The 17,756-nt window shown below is 45.8% G+C and overlaps 1 protein-coding gene across 2 annotated transcripts in view; it reads right to left on the bottom strand.

The window, feature by feature from the left end:
• Positions 1-17,756, bottom strand: part of DYNC2LI1 (dynein cytoplasmic 2 light intermediate chain 1) — a 271,075-nt gene that overhangs the window by 201,535 nt on the left and 51,784 nt on the right. For both annotated transcript variants that reach the window (XM_069233995.1, XM_069233996.1), the window contains exon 4: positions 4,373-4,442. In XM_069233995.1, the coding sequence (XP_069090096.1) occupies positions 4,373-4,442 (70 nt within the window). The remainder of the gene's footprint in view (positions 1-4,372; positions 4,443-17,756) is intronic.

Below are 17,756 nucleotides of genomic sequence, written 5' to 3'. Positions count from 1 at the left end.
CCCCAGCATTCAATTGGTTCCTGGAGTGACGTGCGTGGTTGTGAAGTGCATTATGTTATGAGTTCCCTCTGTAGGTGTAGGCACAGATTTCGCCTCTTCACCAAGCGCGGTATCCCCAGGTAACAGTGCATGGGGAGGCTCAGAAGTGATATGTATTTTGGTGTGTAAGTCTGCCTTGATGGCATCCCAGTCAGTAGCTATTGGGCATTTGCGGATCTCCAGATTGTCCTCCCTGAGGAAAGCAATACTCTCTGCTTGCACCCAGACCGTCACTGACTGCAATCACACTGCGCAGGGCGGCGGGTCAGGTGATTTCCAGCTGTGAGTAAGGAGTCTCTTGACAAGTGGGAGCCTCAAGTCAAGGAATCGCGGCGTAACCCTATATTTCTTACCCCTATGGTAAAATCCCAGGATACAAGCTTCCACGTATTAAGACGACTCTGCCAGTGCAGGGGGAAAACAGCATGTCACGTCCTCCTGCTAGTATTGCTGTAAGAAAGGGAAGGCCCAGAGCATGTGAAGTAAATCCACATCTGCCAAGCTGCATCAGTGCGGTGAAAATATCCGTTTATTTGAGAGGTTTAGTCTTTTGTGGTTAGAATTTTGCAGTAGCCCATCTCTCCATTAAATCCTCTTTACCTTTCACTAAACCCCTCCCATTCTAAAGAAGATACTCCCCATTTGCCACCACTCCCTTTGGTCCTCACACATTTTCTACTAAGTAGTAAATAAACATGTACAGAGACCTCCAATAAAAAAGGTAGGAGATTGTGGAGATTTACACTTGTAGGTTCAGGAATTACATTTTGTAGTAAGTAGTACTACTGGAGTACTACTTGACATACTTCAAAATGCATTTTGTGAGTCAGGCTCAGTACCCCGACTACCTGAAGTTTGCGTTGTTCAGTATAGGGCAATTAAATAATTTTGACACTCTATAAAAAGGTACCACTTTATGACCACAGGGTAAAAAATGATTTCTGCATTAGTAACATTTATCACTCCTAGATAAAGCCCTCACGTGATGCAATATGTCATGCATTTAGCATCATACCTTTAATGCTGATCTACTATGTCTTAGGGGGGCATTTCATTAAATTCAGAAACCCTGGATCTGGATGTCAGAATTTCCACTTACAACAAACAAAGAGATTATGCTCAACTGGAAGTTGTCAAAAGAATGCCTGTTGACAAATTAAGAAATCCTGAAATAAACGGTTGGCTTCTACTGTTATAATGCATGTTACCTTGCACTTTACTTGCTACTGCTAGTCCTGCTGTTGAGTCCAGTGGCAAAGCATTTTGCAGGGATCGACGACACCTAAAGACAATGAGTGCTACCCACATTTCCAAACAGATCAAGGTCAGGATGCCCTCACTTACTGAAAAGTGCATTCAATGAAACAAGTACATTAGTTAGCGCTCTCTGCTAATGCATCGACCTTGATGCTGTGTGTGCTTGTCAAAGGGGCTTGAGAGAGTGAAAGAAAGAAGAAAAGCTAGAGAGAAAGAGAAGGCCAGAAGGAAAGAGTGAGTGTGTGAAAGAGAGGGAGAGAGACAGAAAGAGAGAGAGGCAAAGGCAGAGACACTAAGGGGGTCATTCTAACTCTCGCCAGAGTGCCCCCCTCCAGAATACCGCACCGCGGTCAGAAGACCGCTGCGGTTATTCTGTGTTTCCCGCTGGGCTGGCCGGCGACCGCCAGAAGGCCGCCCGCCAGCCCAGTGGGAAACCCCCTTCCCACGAGGAAGCCGGCTCCGAATGGAGCCGGCGGAGTGGGAAGGTGCGACGGGTGCAGTTGCACCCGTCGCAAATTTCAGTGTCTGCTAAGCAGACACTGAAATTCTTTGTGGGGCCCTCTTACGGGGGCCCCTGCAGTGCCCATGCCATTGGCATGGGCAATGCAGGGGCCCCCAGGGGCCCCACGACACCTCATACCGCCATCCTGTTCCTGGCGGGCGAACCGCCAGGAACAGGATGGCGGTATGGGGTGTCTGAATCCCCATGGCGGCGCAGCAAGCTGCGCCGCCATGGAGGATTCATGAGGGCAGCGGAAAACCGGCGGGAGACCGCCGGTTTTCCTGTTCTGACCGCGGCCAAACCGCCGCGGTCAGAATGCCCTGCGGGGCACCGCCAGCCTGTTGGCGGTGCTCCCGCCGACCCTGGCCCCGGCGGTCCTTGACCGTCGGGGTCAGAATCACCCCCTAACTGTCAATAAACTGGAGCGTACACATGGCAGTTGCATTGGTTATGTTGGTCCTAACTTTATTTTCCAGTGCAATCAGGGGAAGGTCCTAAAATGTTAGCTTCATGTTTACAGGGTGTTTCATTTATTTTATTTATTCCATTCATTTCAGTAATGCTTTATTGGTGATGCCAAATCTTTTACAACCACAGTCGGCTCAAGACTACAGTCTCTCTTCATAAGCAGCCCCATAGAGTCATTCAAAAACTTTGCGAGAAACTAATCTTGTCACAGGTAGTAGACCTGCCCAACAGCTCTACGGCATCATAGAATCATTATTCAAAGATGTATCAATACAGTGGTACAAAAAATACATTCACACTGATATGTAGAACACGAGCATGAAAGAACACTTCAAGAAAGTTTGGTAATTCTAAAGGAAATCCAGCCACATCTCTTTACAACACCCATCCATCACTTCTCATCAGACCACCCAAAAAAGCAGAGAGAACCTTGGAAATTAGATCACTGGATTTTAGAAAATAAAATACAGACATTTTACACTTCTGAACTGCAAGCTGTGATAGAATTCACAATGTTTTTCAAACCCTTTCCCCTGGACAGAACTGCCACATATATGTGAGAGCTATTCTTTCCATGTCTGAAAGTAAAAAGATGAATAACCATAAATTGCAATCATTTAATTACAATGGTATGCATAGCAGTCAGTGGCACTGGTTTCTTGCAACTTCATAATATACATATGCATACAGAGAAATAGAATAAATATATATTCACTGAAAAAAACAAAGGGACGTTCTAGTTCGTTTCTGAATTTACTCGTACAAAACCATAGAAATTCAGCAGTTATAATTAAAGTTATTTCAAGTAACTGTAACTCATATCCTAAGGTATCTATAACTCGTGCCCTTGCCATACACAGTTTGCTTATCAATAACTTTATTGCAAATGTTGCAGTGATAATATCAAAGATGCCATAGACGATGACGTCAATTATATAATATATGGAGTAATTAGCTGGGCATAGCGAAGGTCAGAGATATAGGGGGTGATTCTATGTCTGACGGGCGGCGGAGGCCGCCCGCCAGACTTCCCCCACCAAAATACCGCTCCGCGGTCGAAAGACCGCTTAGGGTATTTTGGGATTTGCCCTGGGCTGGCGGGCGACCGCCAAAAGGCCGCCCGCCAGCCCAGGGCAAATCAACCTTCCCACGAGGACGCCGGCTCAGAATTGAGCCGGCGTAGTGGGAAGGTGCGACGGGTGCAGTGGCACCCGTCGCGTATTTCAGTGTCTGCAAAGCAGACACTGAAATACAAAGTGGGGCCCTCTTACGGGGGCCCCGCGGCACCCCCTACCGCCATCCTGTTCCTGGCGGGATGGGGGAGACCCGCCAGGAACAGGATGGCGGTAGGGGGTGTCAGAATCCCCATGGCGGCGGAGCGCGCTCCGCCGCCGCCATGGAGGATTCACAAGGGCAGCGGAAAACCGGCGGGAGACCGCCGGTTTTCCTTGTCTGACCGCGGCCGAACCGCTGCGGTCAGAATGCCCCCCATAGTTACCGTAGCGGGCGAGTTATAGTTACTTGAAATAAATTTAACTGTAACTGCTGAATTTATAAGGTTTTGTACAAGTTAACCTAACTATAATGTCCATGTAGCCTTTCTTTTTTTTCCTTGAATTTCTATGGGTTTTTTTTAACGTAAAGCTATTTTTAATTACTATACGTTAATCCAACCACTGCCTGTCTCTGTCAGTGGATCTGTGAGCGGGTGCGTGAGTGGGTCTGAAAGTGGGATTTACACCTAATAAGTAAAAGCACAATCTGTGTACCGAAAGCTAGCTTTCTGCTAAATTTGGTGTAATTCCATACAGCGGTTCGGGCTATAGTTGTGTCTAAAGGTCCCACGAGAATTAACATGGGAAATGCAACTTTTTTGACCCCCTCCCCTTTTCTCAGTCCCAGCTTGACTGATCACCCCAAAACTTTCTATGCACAACCAGAATCACCTGCACACTTTTTTTGGAAATTTTGGGAAGAGTCAAACGGTGCCAAAGATACAGGCAAGTCAAAAAACACTTTTCTGTGGAAAATGGTGGTAACAATAACTACCTACTGGTGACCTCAACTAGGTTGTGTATATATTTTATTTTTCACAAATAAACTTACTGTATTATGCCCTCTTGCTCGTCTGCCAAAAGTATATTCCAGTGCTAGAGTTGGTCTTGGGATTTCATCTCTGTAAGTTCCAAAACAAACAGATTTACAATCATTCTTCACCATTGTAGACACCTAAGCTTCATCTTCCAGTAAAAAAATATAAGCATGAACATTGGTTTAATTAGAGCGCAGATGTTCCACATTAGACAACTGGAAAGAAAGTAGACAAATGTGACAATGTGTAAAGTCTTTTGAGCTCCTATTTTCTGCTCAATGTTGCAAACCATTTCAAACATCTTTAACCCCTTCGCTGCCAGGCCTTTTCCTCTCCAGTGCAGAGCCTTTTTTTTGGCTATTTGGGGCAGTTCGCAATTAGGCCCTCATAACTTTTTGTCCACATAAGCTATCCACTCCAAATTTGCGTCCTTTTTTTCCAACATCCTAGGGATTCTAGAGGTACCCAGAGTTTGTGGGTACCCCTGGAGGAGACCAAGAAATCTGCTAAAATACAACGAAAAGTTCGTTTTTTTCAAAACAATTGGAAAAAAGGGTTGCAGAAGAGGGCTTGTGTTTTTTTCCCTGAAAATTGCATCAACAAAGGGATTGCGGTTCTCAAATCACCATCTTCCCAGCTTTCAGGAACAGGCAGACTTTAATCAGAAAACCACATTTTTCAACACATTTTTGGCATTTTACTGGGACATACCCCATGTTTACTATTTTCTGTGCTTTCAGCCTCATTCCAGTTAGTGATAGAAATGGGTGAGAAACCAATGTGGTCTGGATAATGTTTAGTCAGTATTTGAGGCATTAGATATCTGAAACAGAGAAGACTTTCATGTACTGTTCTGTATTGTTAGCATATTGGTGAATCCTGAAGCTAGTATCTGTGAGTAGAGCACCAAGTGTCTCTGCGTAGAGGCTGAAGAGGACAGGAAGCATTATATGACCCTAGGGAACTGTACAAGTGATAGGCATCTTTTAAGACGTGAAGGTGCCAAATGTATAAACAGGTTTTGGTTGGAAAGGTAAGAGGAGAGTACAGGACATTGCCAGTGAATCCCATTCATGACTCCAAGGTGTGGATAAGGGTCAGACAGTCAATTGTGTCGAAGGAAACTGGGTGGTCCAGCAATATCAGGAGGCAGTGGCCATCTTCATCTGTGGGGAAAAGCGCATCATCTATGGTGTGTAGGGTAGAGGTTTCTGTGCTGCAGTATGATCTGAAGCCTAGCCTGGTAGTTGTGCTGGAGATGGTTAGCATTTAATAATTAGCTCACAGATTTCTCTGAAAATATCCCTAGCTACATCACTGCAGCAACGGAGACCGTCCAATAACAGCTTGGCCGATGCAATGGTAAAAAGGCACAGAAAGAGTTTTTGAGCCTACGAGAAGCATATTGCATTGCATGACAATATTGATTTTGTTGTGGTAGCTCATGTGAGCCTCATCAAAATGTAATTAACTCCAAGGTGAGTGTGAACTATTCCTTTTAGGTAATTCACATCTGTGAAATACAGAATGCTAATACTAGCACCGAAGGACATCCCTGTGAACCAGTACTTAAGGACAGTTAAATCACAGTAATCAGTGGCAGAAAGGGGTGGTCCAAAAACCCATTTCTGTATGTATGCATGCATCTATGTATATGTTGTGTAGTATGTGTTGTAGATTGTGTGCTGTATGATAACACCATACACCTACAGCTCTTTGTAGGTGAGACTTAAAACTTAAAGCTAAACCTTGGATACCTTGACTCATTTTCAGAAAGCAATATTACAAGGGAGTTATGTAAAGGGGTCTTTTTTTTAAGACTGTCCCTAGATTTTGGGAATATTCTTCACCTGAGACAACAGACAATTATTTTAGTACTACTGGAAATATTCCACGCTCTAAGTTATAAAGAACATGGCTGGCTAATCAGAATCATCACAGTGACCAGAAAAATCCTACTGAATCAAAGGAAATGTGTTTCTAAGTTGAAGAGTGAATGTTTATTGTCAGCCATATGGGGATTAGCTTCATTAGAACATTTAACATTCCATTGGGCTTATAAATCAGGAAAAGGTTTAAAGGAATATCTTAAAGTCAATATTTTATGGTTTAAGACTAAGGGGTTAATTATTGTAATCTGTATTGTTATATCAATGTAGGTTGACCTATGGAATTTTAATTCTGCTCATTGCTGTTTTCTTCCTGGTTCCTCTGGTGTGTTGCCCAAAATTAAGATACTGATCAGTTGAAACAAAACATGTTTTAGTATGATTTAGGTTAATTCGATAAAAAAAGGCTGTTATCACTTGCACTTTTCTTTGCAATGCATGTTATTCCAAGAGAGTTGTATTTGCTATTGTTTGATTTTGTGGTCAGTACTGAGATTTCCATAAAATGTTCCAAGTAAACATATGTAGAAAACATGCAATATATTTAAAAAAAATCTTATAATGTTGATTGAGAAATTGTACAAATGCTTACACTTGAGGAGGTAAGTTGGCAATTCCTGAACAGAACAGACTAAAAAAGGATAAACACTATAAACATTATTATTTTATTTTTTTAAAGATTGTCTTTCTAAAAAGCAAGTGATTTAAAGAGAATGAATGTGGAGAAGGAGATAATTTGAAAGCATGGAACCTAAAAGAAAGAGAATAAACTTGTAGGAGCAGGAGTGATTCAGTTGCTAGGAGTGATCTAGTCTATTGATAAAGAAGTACTCTGTAGACCAGAGCTGTTCAGACCTCTGTCTGGTCTGTAATACGTGCACCCCTGAATGACAACATGAAATGGTTCAGTACTAAAGAATTCACAATGTGGACATTTTTGGGGGGTAATAATTGCTTACATATACCATATATAATAGTATGTTAGCCTTATAATTGACATTGTCTGTGTTTAGTAATATTATGTAAAACCCTGCAATCATGCTATGTAAGATGTGCAGTCTACGCACCATCTTGTAACTATTCAGCGAGGATGCTGATAAAGACAATTCATGACAGGGTGAAACACAAGCAAACCTTATATTAACCTATGCTCAACCCTCTGGTAGCATGGCACAAAAGCCATTTAGGCAGCACATCAACAGTAATAAAATAAAAACAGAAGAAAACCCCCCACCAATTTAGAAAGATAGAGTAACATGCCAAAATAACAAAACTGAAATTTTAAGGATTTATGGTAAGTATGACGTCCAAAAGCACACAGCACCCCTCAAAGTCATCTGGTTGTGCGAGATCGGGTCAGAGTCACAAGTTCATGTCGATTGCGATGAAGCATTGGTTGTATACAGGAACCAGCTTAGTCCCACTGAAAAAGTTACCTTCTAAAATCATGTGCAAAGAGTTTTGTTTGTGTGGGAGGAGACCAGAAGGAGCAGTGTGAGCGTCACAGATACCTGTTGCTGTAGCATAAAGATCCTGTCAGGTGTCACAGACGGTCGTTGCTGGAGATTCACATTTGTGTCAGCGCAGGCAGCCTATGCTGTAGAACGAAGTGCAGATCTCGTGTTGCTGGTCATTGCTGCCAGTCGCTGTAGTGCGAAGAGTCAGGTTCACTAGAGCTTTGATTGGCAGTCAGCGCGGGCAGAAAGATCTGGGTGCGAATGGGCCTGTCTACGGTCATGAAGAGCCCAAAACTTTAGGATTTCTTCTTTTTTTCAGAGAATAGCTCAATTGACACCACACCAAAGGTCCAGGACCCTTAGGGGAACCTTTTGAGGATCAGGAACTCACTCCAACAGAGGCCAGCAGGGCTCAGGCAGTTTCAGTTGCAGGTCCAGGCAGCAGGGCAGCTGGGTAGATGCAGGGAGACCTCCGGAGCTTGTTACGTCCCTGTAGTTCAGAACAGAAGGTCACTCAGCTGACCTTTGGAACCACTTCTGTCTGGGATAAAGGGTGCAGGCCCAGTCTTCCTTGTCAGCCATCAGGGCAGAACTCATGCATCAGGGCACTAGGGCGTCCTTCTTCTATGGTACACACAGTGCTGAGAGTCTACTGAAGCTGGGTCTGACGGTCCACTATTTATACTTGTTGTCAGCAGTGAAGTAGGAGTAGGTTCTGGAGATTTCCACCCAGAGGTGTTTGGAATTTCCTGTCTCCCTGGCCCAGCTTTTCTGGGGGCACAAAGGACTAGTGTGAAACCCTGCACAAAGGACTAGTTTAAAACTCTCTGTGCGTGCACTGAGGCAGAGTCTTTGTGACGTGCAAGTGTGGTAGGTGACATCTCCTCCTCCCTATCAAGGGAGAGATGGCCCATCCTGCCAACACCTATTCCCCCTTTGTCTGACTGTCTGGCAGTAACACATAAATACCAACTGCCAGCTACATCTAGTCATGTGACCCAGGATACAGGCTGAAGGCACCAAATGGTTGGAAAAAGAAAGTGTCAACGTTCTAAAAGTGGACTTTTCAGAACTATGACTTACAATCCAACTTTACCAGTACAGAAAGTTTTAAATTACAATTCTTTAGGCACTAAATTCGACATTGCTATCTGATTCCAATTTAAAGTTATCACTTAATAAATGTAATAAGGCAACCCAATGTTGTTATCCTATGGGAGAGGTAGGCCTTGTAGTAGTGAAAAACACATTTTAGAGTTTTCACTACCAAGATATGTAAAACTTAAAAGTACTTGTCTAACGTTTTAAATACACTGCACCTTACCTTCCGAGCTGTGTAGGGCCTACCCTAAGGGTGACATATTTATTAAAAAGCAAGGATGAGGCTTGGCAAAATGTTTATTTTGCCAGGTTAAAATGGCAATTTAAAGTTGCACCCACAAGCCGCAACGGCAGGCCTGAGACGTTTTGCATGTAATTTATATGCCCTGGGTACATGCAGGAGCACTTTACTAGAGACATAGAAGTAAAAATAATGTGCAAGTTTGGACATTATAAATTTTAAGCCAATTTCACCATGTTTAAATGAGCGCACACACGCACACACACACACACACACACACACACTTTAGCACTGGTTAGCACTGTAAAGTGCAAAGAATCCTAAGGCCAACAAAACCGGGATCAGCAAAAGTGGAAGAGTAAGGCAAAAGGGTTGAGGGGGAAGAACACCCTAAGACTGACAGGTCTAGCCAGAGGCTGTGCTCACTTTCGCTGACCTAAGGAGAGGTATGAGAAGATTTGATTATTTAAATTTTAGCAGATTGGCAGAAACTCAAATGAATCTTTCTACTAGTGAATACTTAACATTTCTATTGTATCCTATGTAAATAAATTACTTTGTAGAGACTCAGGCAGACATGAGGTAGTATCCATACTATTCTATACTCTTGAAAGGTTGTATGCCAATGTTAGAAATTAGGTGTCTGGTTGGTAGAGGTATGCACCCTATCTAACCAGAAACCACAATCCTAGTCAGATTAAGTCAGCTACAAACTAAATGTTAACCTGTGCTCATCCTCTGGTAGCCTGGCACACAGCAGTCAGGCTTAACTTAAGAGGCAATATGTAAAGTATTTGTGCAACACTTCCAAAAGTGAAATCATCACACTAAAATGGTCCACACCAGTTAGAAAAACAAAGCTAGGCCAGTCATAGCTCCACAGCCACTCCAGGGCCCTCCTGCCTGCAGCCGACAGCTCCGCCCGCATTCCTGAGCCTGACTGCAACAGGACCGCTCGCATTCCTGAGCCTGATTGTGTCTCCTGATACCCCTGCCGAGGACGCCTTCTCGTCACTGCCGCTTAGGCCCTCCTGTCTCACCCCCCAGCCCCTCCTATGACAAATAATGGAGGCCGCAGCGCAGTTTCATTGAGAAGTGCCTACCCATTGGGCCAGTCGCTCCCCAGCTATCACTGTTGATGCCTTCGTCGTGCCACTGCCACTCCCCCTTCCTACCTTTCCTCCTAAGCCAACAGCCACAGAGATCACCATCCACCCATCCCATGTGCTCTGTAAAAACCCTCTCTTTCACAGCAAGATCACCACCATATACAACAATTTCGACCCCCAACACTCCACCTCCAGCCTAGACAACATTTCTCAAGCAGTGAACACCAGCCACACGATAACCTCCTTGTCCACGATTACCATACAGACCACCACAGCCACCATGTCATCCATCCACTCCGGGGCACCCACTGACCCCTGCCACCATCAGCTTTTCAACCTCAGAGCCAACACTATTAGCACAGAACTAACCCACATCCTCAACACCTCCATCTCCACAACAACCTTCCTGGACAAATGGAAGTACGTAGAGGTCAGACCGCTCATAAAGAAACCCTTCGCCGACCCTAGTGACCTCAAAAACTACAGACTGATCTCCTTGCTCCCCTTCCTGGCCAAAGTGCATGAGAAAGCCATCAACCAACAGCTCACTGACTACCTCGAACAAAACCACCTTCGACACCCCACAATCAGGGTTCCGGGCCAACCACAGCATAGAGTCTCCATAGATCACCACCATGGACAACATCAGGACCCTCCTTGACTGAGGAGAGTCAGCAGCTCTGAACCTTCTGGACCTCTTCGCAGCAATAGTGTCTCCCACTACACTCTCCTCAACAGACTTCACAACATAGGCATTCAACAAAACGCCCTTAAGTGGTCTCATTCCTCTTAGGCCGCATGCAGAGCATCTGCCTTCCACCTGTCACTTCTACACCAAAGAACAAGGCATACCCCCAGGATCCTCCCTCAGCCCAACCCTGTTCAACATCTACATGACCCCCCTCGCAGACCTCATCAGATCTTACTGACTCCATATAGTCTCCTACGCCGACGACACTCAACTAATCCTCTCACTCACCAAAGACCCCCACAACGCCAAAGCCAACTTCCGCAACGCCATGACCAACATAGCAACATGGATGAAAAACAACTACCTCTAACTAAACACCAACAAAACGGAAGTCCTGGTCTTTGGTAAGAACACCTCTGTATGGGACCATAGCTGGTGGCCAGTAGAAGTCAGACCAAAGCCCTCTCCATCAGCATGAAACCTCTGCATCATCTTCAACTGCCAACTATCCATGAACCAACAAGTAAACTCAGTCGCCTCCTCCAGCTTCTATATCCTCTGTATGCTCCGCCAAAACTTCAAATGGATCCCTACCGACATCAGAAAGACAGTCACACACGCCATTGTCACCAGCCACCTCAACTATGCCAATGCTCTCTATGCCAGAGTATACTCCCGGCTACTTAAAAGGCTCCAGACTCTACAAAACACTGCAGCCAGACTCATGCACAACCTCCCCAAGTGCTCAAGCATCACCCCACACCTCATCTGGCTCTCCAGCCAAAAGAGATGCCAATTCAAAATCCTCACGCTCGCATAGGAGGCTCTCCTCAACTTGGGGCCATCCAACATCTACCACTGACTGAGCTTCTACGTCCCAGCAAGACACTAAGCTCTGCCCTGCTAAACCTCGCACACATCCATAGCGGTCATAGCAGAGGCCACTCCTTCTCCTACACATCAGCCAAGTGCTGGAACAGCCTGCCCCTCTACCTCTGAACAGCTCCCTCCCTGGCAGACTTCAGAAGGAGACTTAAGACGTGGCTTTTTGACAGAGACACAACACCCTTAGCTCTCAGATACTGTTAGGAGTGATAGTGCTCCGCTTTACAAGTGCTATGATTGATTGATTGAAAGCTTAATCTAATAAATAAAACAATACCAAAATGACAAAAATCCAATAAGTAGATCCTGAGATACACAATTTTAAAGATTTCGGTGAAAATAGCACATAGAAGCGCAAATCGCCAATTGTGGTCATCTGGTCGCGCTGGACCTGGACAAAGTCATAAGTTCAGGCCAACCGCGATGCAGCGGGCTGGCTACAGTGACCAATTTGGGCCAACTGAACACAGTTCTTTAAATTCTGGTGCGCAGTCTGTGCTGAATTGCTTTGCAAGACTTTCCGGCATCTGTTCCAAGAAGCTGTGTGGCGAGGCTTTGCTAAGATCCGAACCACTTTGCATTGATCCCAGGGAGCTGTGTGGCAAGGCTTTGCGTCGCTTTGCATCGATCCCGGGGAGCAACATGGGGTGGCTTTGCAGTGCTTGGAGTTGGTTCTGATGGATAGGTAGCTGCGAGGCTTTGCAAGGTTTTGCACCACCCAGCTTTGATTCTGGAGAGGCTGGCAGCTGCACAGCAAGACGTTGAGTTGCTTTGTGGTGCTTCTGATAAGGACCACAGAGAACAGAGTACCTTAGCTACACTTCCAGGGGTCCAGGACTGGGGTGGTACCACTTGGCTGGACAGGCTCACGGATGGTAGAATCCAGGTGCTGTAGCAGTAGAGTTGAAGTCTTTTATGTCCCTGAGACTGAGAAAACAGGAGGCAAGCTATCAAGCCTTTGGAATCATTTTGGTTCTGGGATAGAGAGAGTCCTTCTCACTCCCAGGCAAGAGGGCAGCAGGCAGCAGGTCGGCTCAGAAAAGCAGGAGTTCAGCAGAGTGGCAATCCTTGTAGCAGCACAGCAGTCCTTCTTCCAGAAAGAGTATCCACAAGTCCAAAAGTGGGCTGAGTTGGTGGTGTCAGATGGTGCCTTTGAAGTGGGGGAAGACTTCAAAGAGGGGATCTGAAGTGCCCACAGGCCCACTCTCTCCTGCACTGGCTCCAGACACACTACAGGTGGGTATGCAGCTCTTTGTGCGGGGGCAGGCACAGTCCTTTCAGGTGCAAGTGTTAGCTCCTCCCATCTTGCCTAGTGTTAGAAATGGGGTCTTTGGTTGGCAGTCAGGTTACCCCCTGTCCAAGCAAGGACCCTCACTCTAGTCAGGGTAAAAGAGAATCACCCTCAGCTAACCCCCGCTCACCCTCTTGGTAGCTTGGCACAAACAGGTAGGATGAACCTCACTGTGCTAGGTGTAAATTATTTGTACCAACACACTCAGTACCTGACTGAGAACACTACAAAATGACACCACAGGTTTAGAAAAATAGAAAATATGTATCTCACCAAAACAAGACCAAAACGACAAAAATCAACCATACACAAGTCAAGTTATTAATTAAAATGCAAAAAGAGTCTTCATGTTCATTTAAACACAACGCTAACACTGTTAGCATGAAAATGTACCTGGGTCGAGTCAAAATAACCCACACGGTGGCGGTGCGTTGATTTCTCATCTGCAAGCGAGGTCGTGCGTCATTTCTCCTTCTCCGGTCTGACTGGCGTGCGTCGTTTCTTTCCCCGCAGGAGAGAGAGATGCGTAGATCCGGACAAAACACATCAGGTCCAGGCAGGCTTGCGTTGTTTTTCTGCAGCCAACGATGTTGTGTCGTAGCAGCCTCCGTCAGCAATGCCAAGCATCGTTTCTCCAGCCGCCTGCATCGATTTCAGCCGTGGAGCCGGCGGCGCATCGTTTCTTTAGCTGCTCTCAGAGGTTGCGTCAGAACCTTGGTCCACCAGCTTCACCTGTCAAGGCCCCAGGAACTGGATAGGGCACCACTTGGCAGGGCAGGAGTCTCAGCAGAGGCTCAAGGTGCTGGCAGAGAGAAGTCTTTGCTGTCCCGGAGACTTCAACAACAAGAGGCAAGATCAGTTTCAAGCCTTTGGAGAGTTCTTCACAAGCAGGAAGGCACACAAAGTCCAGTTTTTGTCCTCTTGTACAGGCAGAAGCAGCAACTGCAGGATAGCTCCACAAAGCACAGTCACAGGCAGGGCAGCTCTTCTTCCTCAGCTCTTCAGATGTTCTCAGGCAGAGGTTCCTCTTGGTTTCCAGAAGTGGTTTTGGGTGCCCTTCTTATACCCATTTTGCCCTTTGAAGTAGACTTACTTCAAAGAAAAGTCTCTCTTGTTTGTGAAGTCCTGCCTTGCCCATGCCAGGCTCCAGACACACACCAGGGGGTTGGAGACTACATTGTGTGAGGGCATGCACAGCCCTTTCAGGTGTGAGTGACCACTCATCCCCTCCCTCCTAGCATAGATGGCTCATCAGGATACTCAGGCTACACCCCAGCTCCCTTTGTCTCATTGTCTAGAGAGAGCTCAACTGTCAAACTTACCCAGACTGGGAATCCACAAACAGGCAGAGTCACAGAATGGTTTAAGCAAGAAATTGCTCACTTTCTAAAAATGGCATTTTCAAACAAACAATCTTAAAATCAACTTTAGCTAAACATGCATTTTTAAATTGTGAGCTGAGAGACCCCATACTCCACATGTCTATCCGCTCCCAAAGGGAACCTACACTTTAATCAGATTTAAAGGCAGCCCCCATGTTAACCTATGAGAGGGATAGGCCTTGCAACAGTGAAAAACAAATTTAGCAGTATTTCACTGTTAGGACATATAAAACACATTAGTATATGTCCTACCTTAAACATACACTGCACCCTGCCCATGGGGCTACCTAGTGCCTACATTAGGGGTGTCTTACATGCATAAAAAGGGAAGGTTTAGGCCTGGCAAGTGGGTACACTTTAAAACTGCACCCACAGCTTCAGTGGCAGGTCTGAAACATGATTACAGGGCTAATAATGTGGGTGGCACAACCAGTGCTGCAGGCCCACTAGCAGCATTTGATTTACACGCCCTGGGCACCTCTAGGCACTTTACTAGGGACTTACTAGTAAATCAAATATGCCAATCATGGATAAACCAATCAACAATACGATTTACACAGAGCGCATATGCACTTTAGCACTGGTCAGCAGTGGTAAAGTGCTCATAGTTCAAACGCCAACAGCAACAGGTCAGAAAAAATAGGAGGCAGGAGGCAAAAAGATTGGGGATGACCCTGCATAAGGGAAAAAGTCCAACACCTAGGATGAGCCATCAAAATGTTAATGGCCCATCGGGATGTGAATGGCCCATCGAGCACACCTCAGCTCCTTTTGTGTGTGACTGTTTAGAGGGAAGGCAAGCTGGCAGAGACACACTCTAAAAGTGGCATTTTCAAAGTTGTAAATCGAACGTTATCATCAAAGAGGATTTATCATTACAAATCCATTAGTACCAAAGACAACTATTCTACTCCTTCTCAATTCGGAATTACACATAATACCGGTATTAAGGAATCCCCAACGTTATCCTATGAGAGGGGTAGGCCTCACAAACTTAACTAATACATTCTTTTTTTTTTTTTTTTTTAAATGTTTTATTGGTTTTACATTTCAGATACATATGGCAGGCTTTTATCATGTCTTCAACAGGATCACATGTATCTGATTAGGTTACATTCAAACAACTAAACCCCCCTAATTGCACACATTTCAAATCCGCTTGTAACATTCAATATTATTTCCTGCTGTAGTGGCTAGGTTCTTAAGCGTGTATTGTGGCGCTGAGGAGCCCCTCATGCACTTAGTAGGATGATCCATCTTCTGCTGAGCCTAACCTTTGTAGTGGCTAGTGGTACCCTTTTGTGGGTTCAGTAATTGGAAGCGATGGTGATACTTGAGTATTTGCACTGTATGTTGTCTAGTACACTTGAGCTAGTGAGCGAGCAAGCAACTGTCGCGAGGGGGTGTGGGAGCTTGCAGCTTGTCAGTGAGTTACGCGTCAGGGTGTCGCTCTGTCGTGGTATGTGTGGGCAGGTTTCTACTGAGTGCATTTTATTTGATGTATTCCCCACTTCATGGAGGCTTATCATCATTTTTGGCCTCGAGTTTGGTTACCAATGTTTCCCAAGCGTCGCACCCTGTATGTTGTTGACCATCACGTGCCAGCTTTTTTACCTGATATTCTGTGCGGGCCCAGCGCAATGTGAGGGTATGCCAGGATTTCTGATCAGGTGCTTTGGGCGCTTTCCAGTGCATTGCTATCAGTCTTTTATACATCATGCAGGCTAGGTCTACGAATTTGTGTAAATGCCTGTGTTTTTTTTACTCTTGTCCTCAGCCCCAGTAGGCAGGACCTAGGATCTACTGCTAACACGAGTCCTGTCAATTCCGAGATCTCTTTTACCACCTCGTTCAATACTATTTGTATTCGGGGGCACTCCCAGACCATATGGTAAACGTGTGCCAGTGGCGCTTTGCATCTAGGGCATGCCGGCTCCGTTTCGGGGAACATTCGCTTTATCCTGGCTGGGGATAAATACGTTTGATGTGTCCTTGACACTCCCCGAGCATGATACAGAGCTTTCGGCCAGTCTTCTTGAGGGATCGGGTCAGGGAGGACAGTGTTCCACCTCTCCCTGGTCCTCTCCAAGTGAGGCTCAGAGGGCTTGCTAAGGATCTTGTATAGGCTCGATATTACTTTTGTTTGGGCATCGTATTGTAGTATGTGGTGTATTATGGGAGAGGTCCCTGGTTCTAGGGCTCCTGCCCCCCACGTTTTTTTTGACTGTGTGACATATGGCATGGTAGGCCAAGAATTGTCCAGGGTTTACCGCAGTGAGAGCCTGCATGGCTTCAAATGACATTAGCTTACCGTCTTCAAAGCAGTCACCCACTGACTTTATGCCCGCCTCTGACCACACAGACGGTGGGTGCGTCGCCGCCGCGGTCCATCCCGGGAGACGGTCCAGTGGGATATGCGTGGTGTAGGGGAGCGTCTTATGCCCCTTTTGAATATATTTCCCCCAGCATACATGTGCCACTGCCAGCAGTGGGTTGCCAGATTCGCTTTTGGGGTGTTTGTTTGTCAGCCATGTGAACAGTGGGGTCCCTTGTAGCCGGGTCTGCAGCCATACGGACTCAGCTAACGCCGGTCTGTGGATCCAGTTCTGTATCCACTGCAGCTGTGCTGCTGCATAATAAAGTTCAAAGTTGGGAGCTCCCAATCCGCTGGGCGTTGCAGTGTAGTTAGTGCCACACGTGCTCTGCCCCCACCCCATATGAGTTGTAGCAACGTTGCATTCAGATTACTGAAAAAACTTTTGGGGATGTTAATTGGCAAGGTCGCAAAATAATATAACAGCCTAGGCAATATCAGCATGTTCGCGACCGCCACCCGTTTATTCCAGAAGCGTAACGAGCCCTTCCTGGAGGCCAGCGCTCTCTCCAGATTACCATCTCTGAGGTCCTCTGTATTGTGATATATGTGTACCCTGAGGTATTTGAATGTTTCGAAGCACCATTTCAGACGCCCCAACGGGGCAGTCTCCTGTCTTTCCAGTGGCCACCTGGCCAATGGGAACACACACGACTTTTCCCAATTTACCACTAAGCTGGATATCCCTCCAGTAATTATATTACTGAGGGTATCACCTTGTTACCTTTCCGGGTGTATATTAAGGCATCATCAGCATATAGCGAGATTGCATGATGTATCCCATTCCTGATTATTCCCCACCTGTTTTCCATGGAGCATACTCTTGACGCTAATGGTTCCATTGCTATAGCGAACAGTAATGGGGAGAGAGGGCAGCCCTGTCTCGTGCCCCTGGAGATCGGGAAACTGTTGGATATGACTCCGCCCGTTTTCACTCTGGCTTGTGGATTGGAGTATAATGTCTGGACCCAACGCCTA

This window comes from Pleurodeles waltl, chromosome 5 (genome assembly GCF_031143425.1).
Source record: "Pleurodeles waltl isolate 20211129_DDA chromosome 5, aPleWal1.hap1.20221129, whole genome shotgun sequence".
NCBI lineage: Eukaryota > Metazoa > Chordata > Amphibia > Caudata > Salamandridae > Pleurodeles > Pleurodeles waltl.
This window is presented reverse-complemented; position numbering and strand designations above follow the sequence as displayed.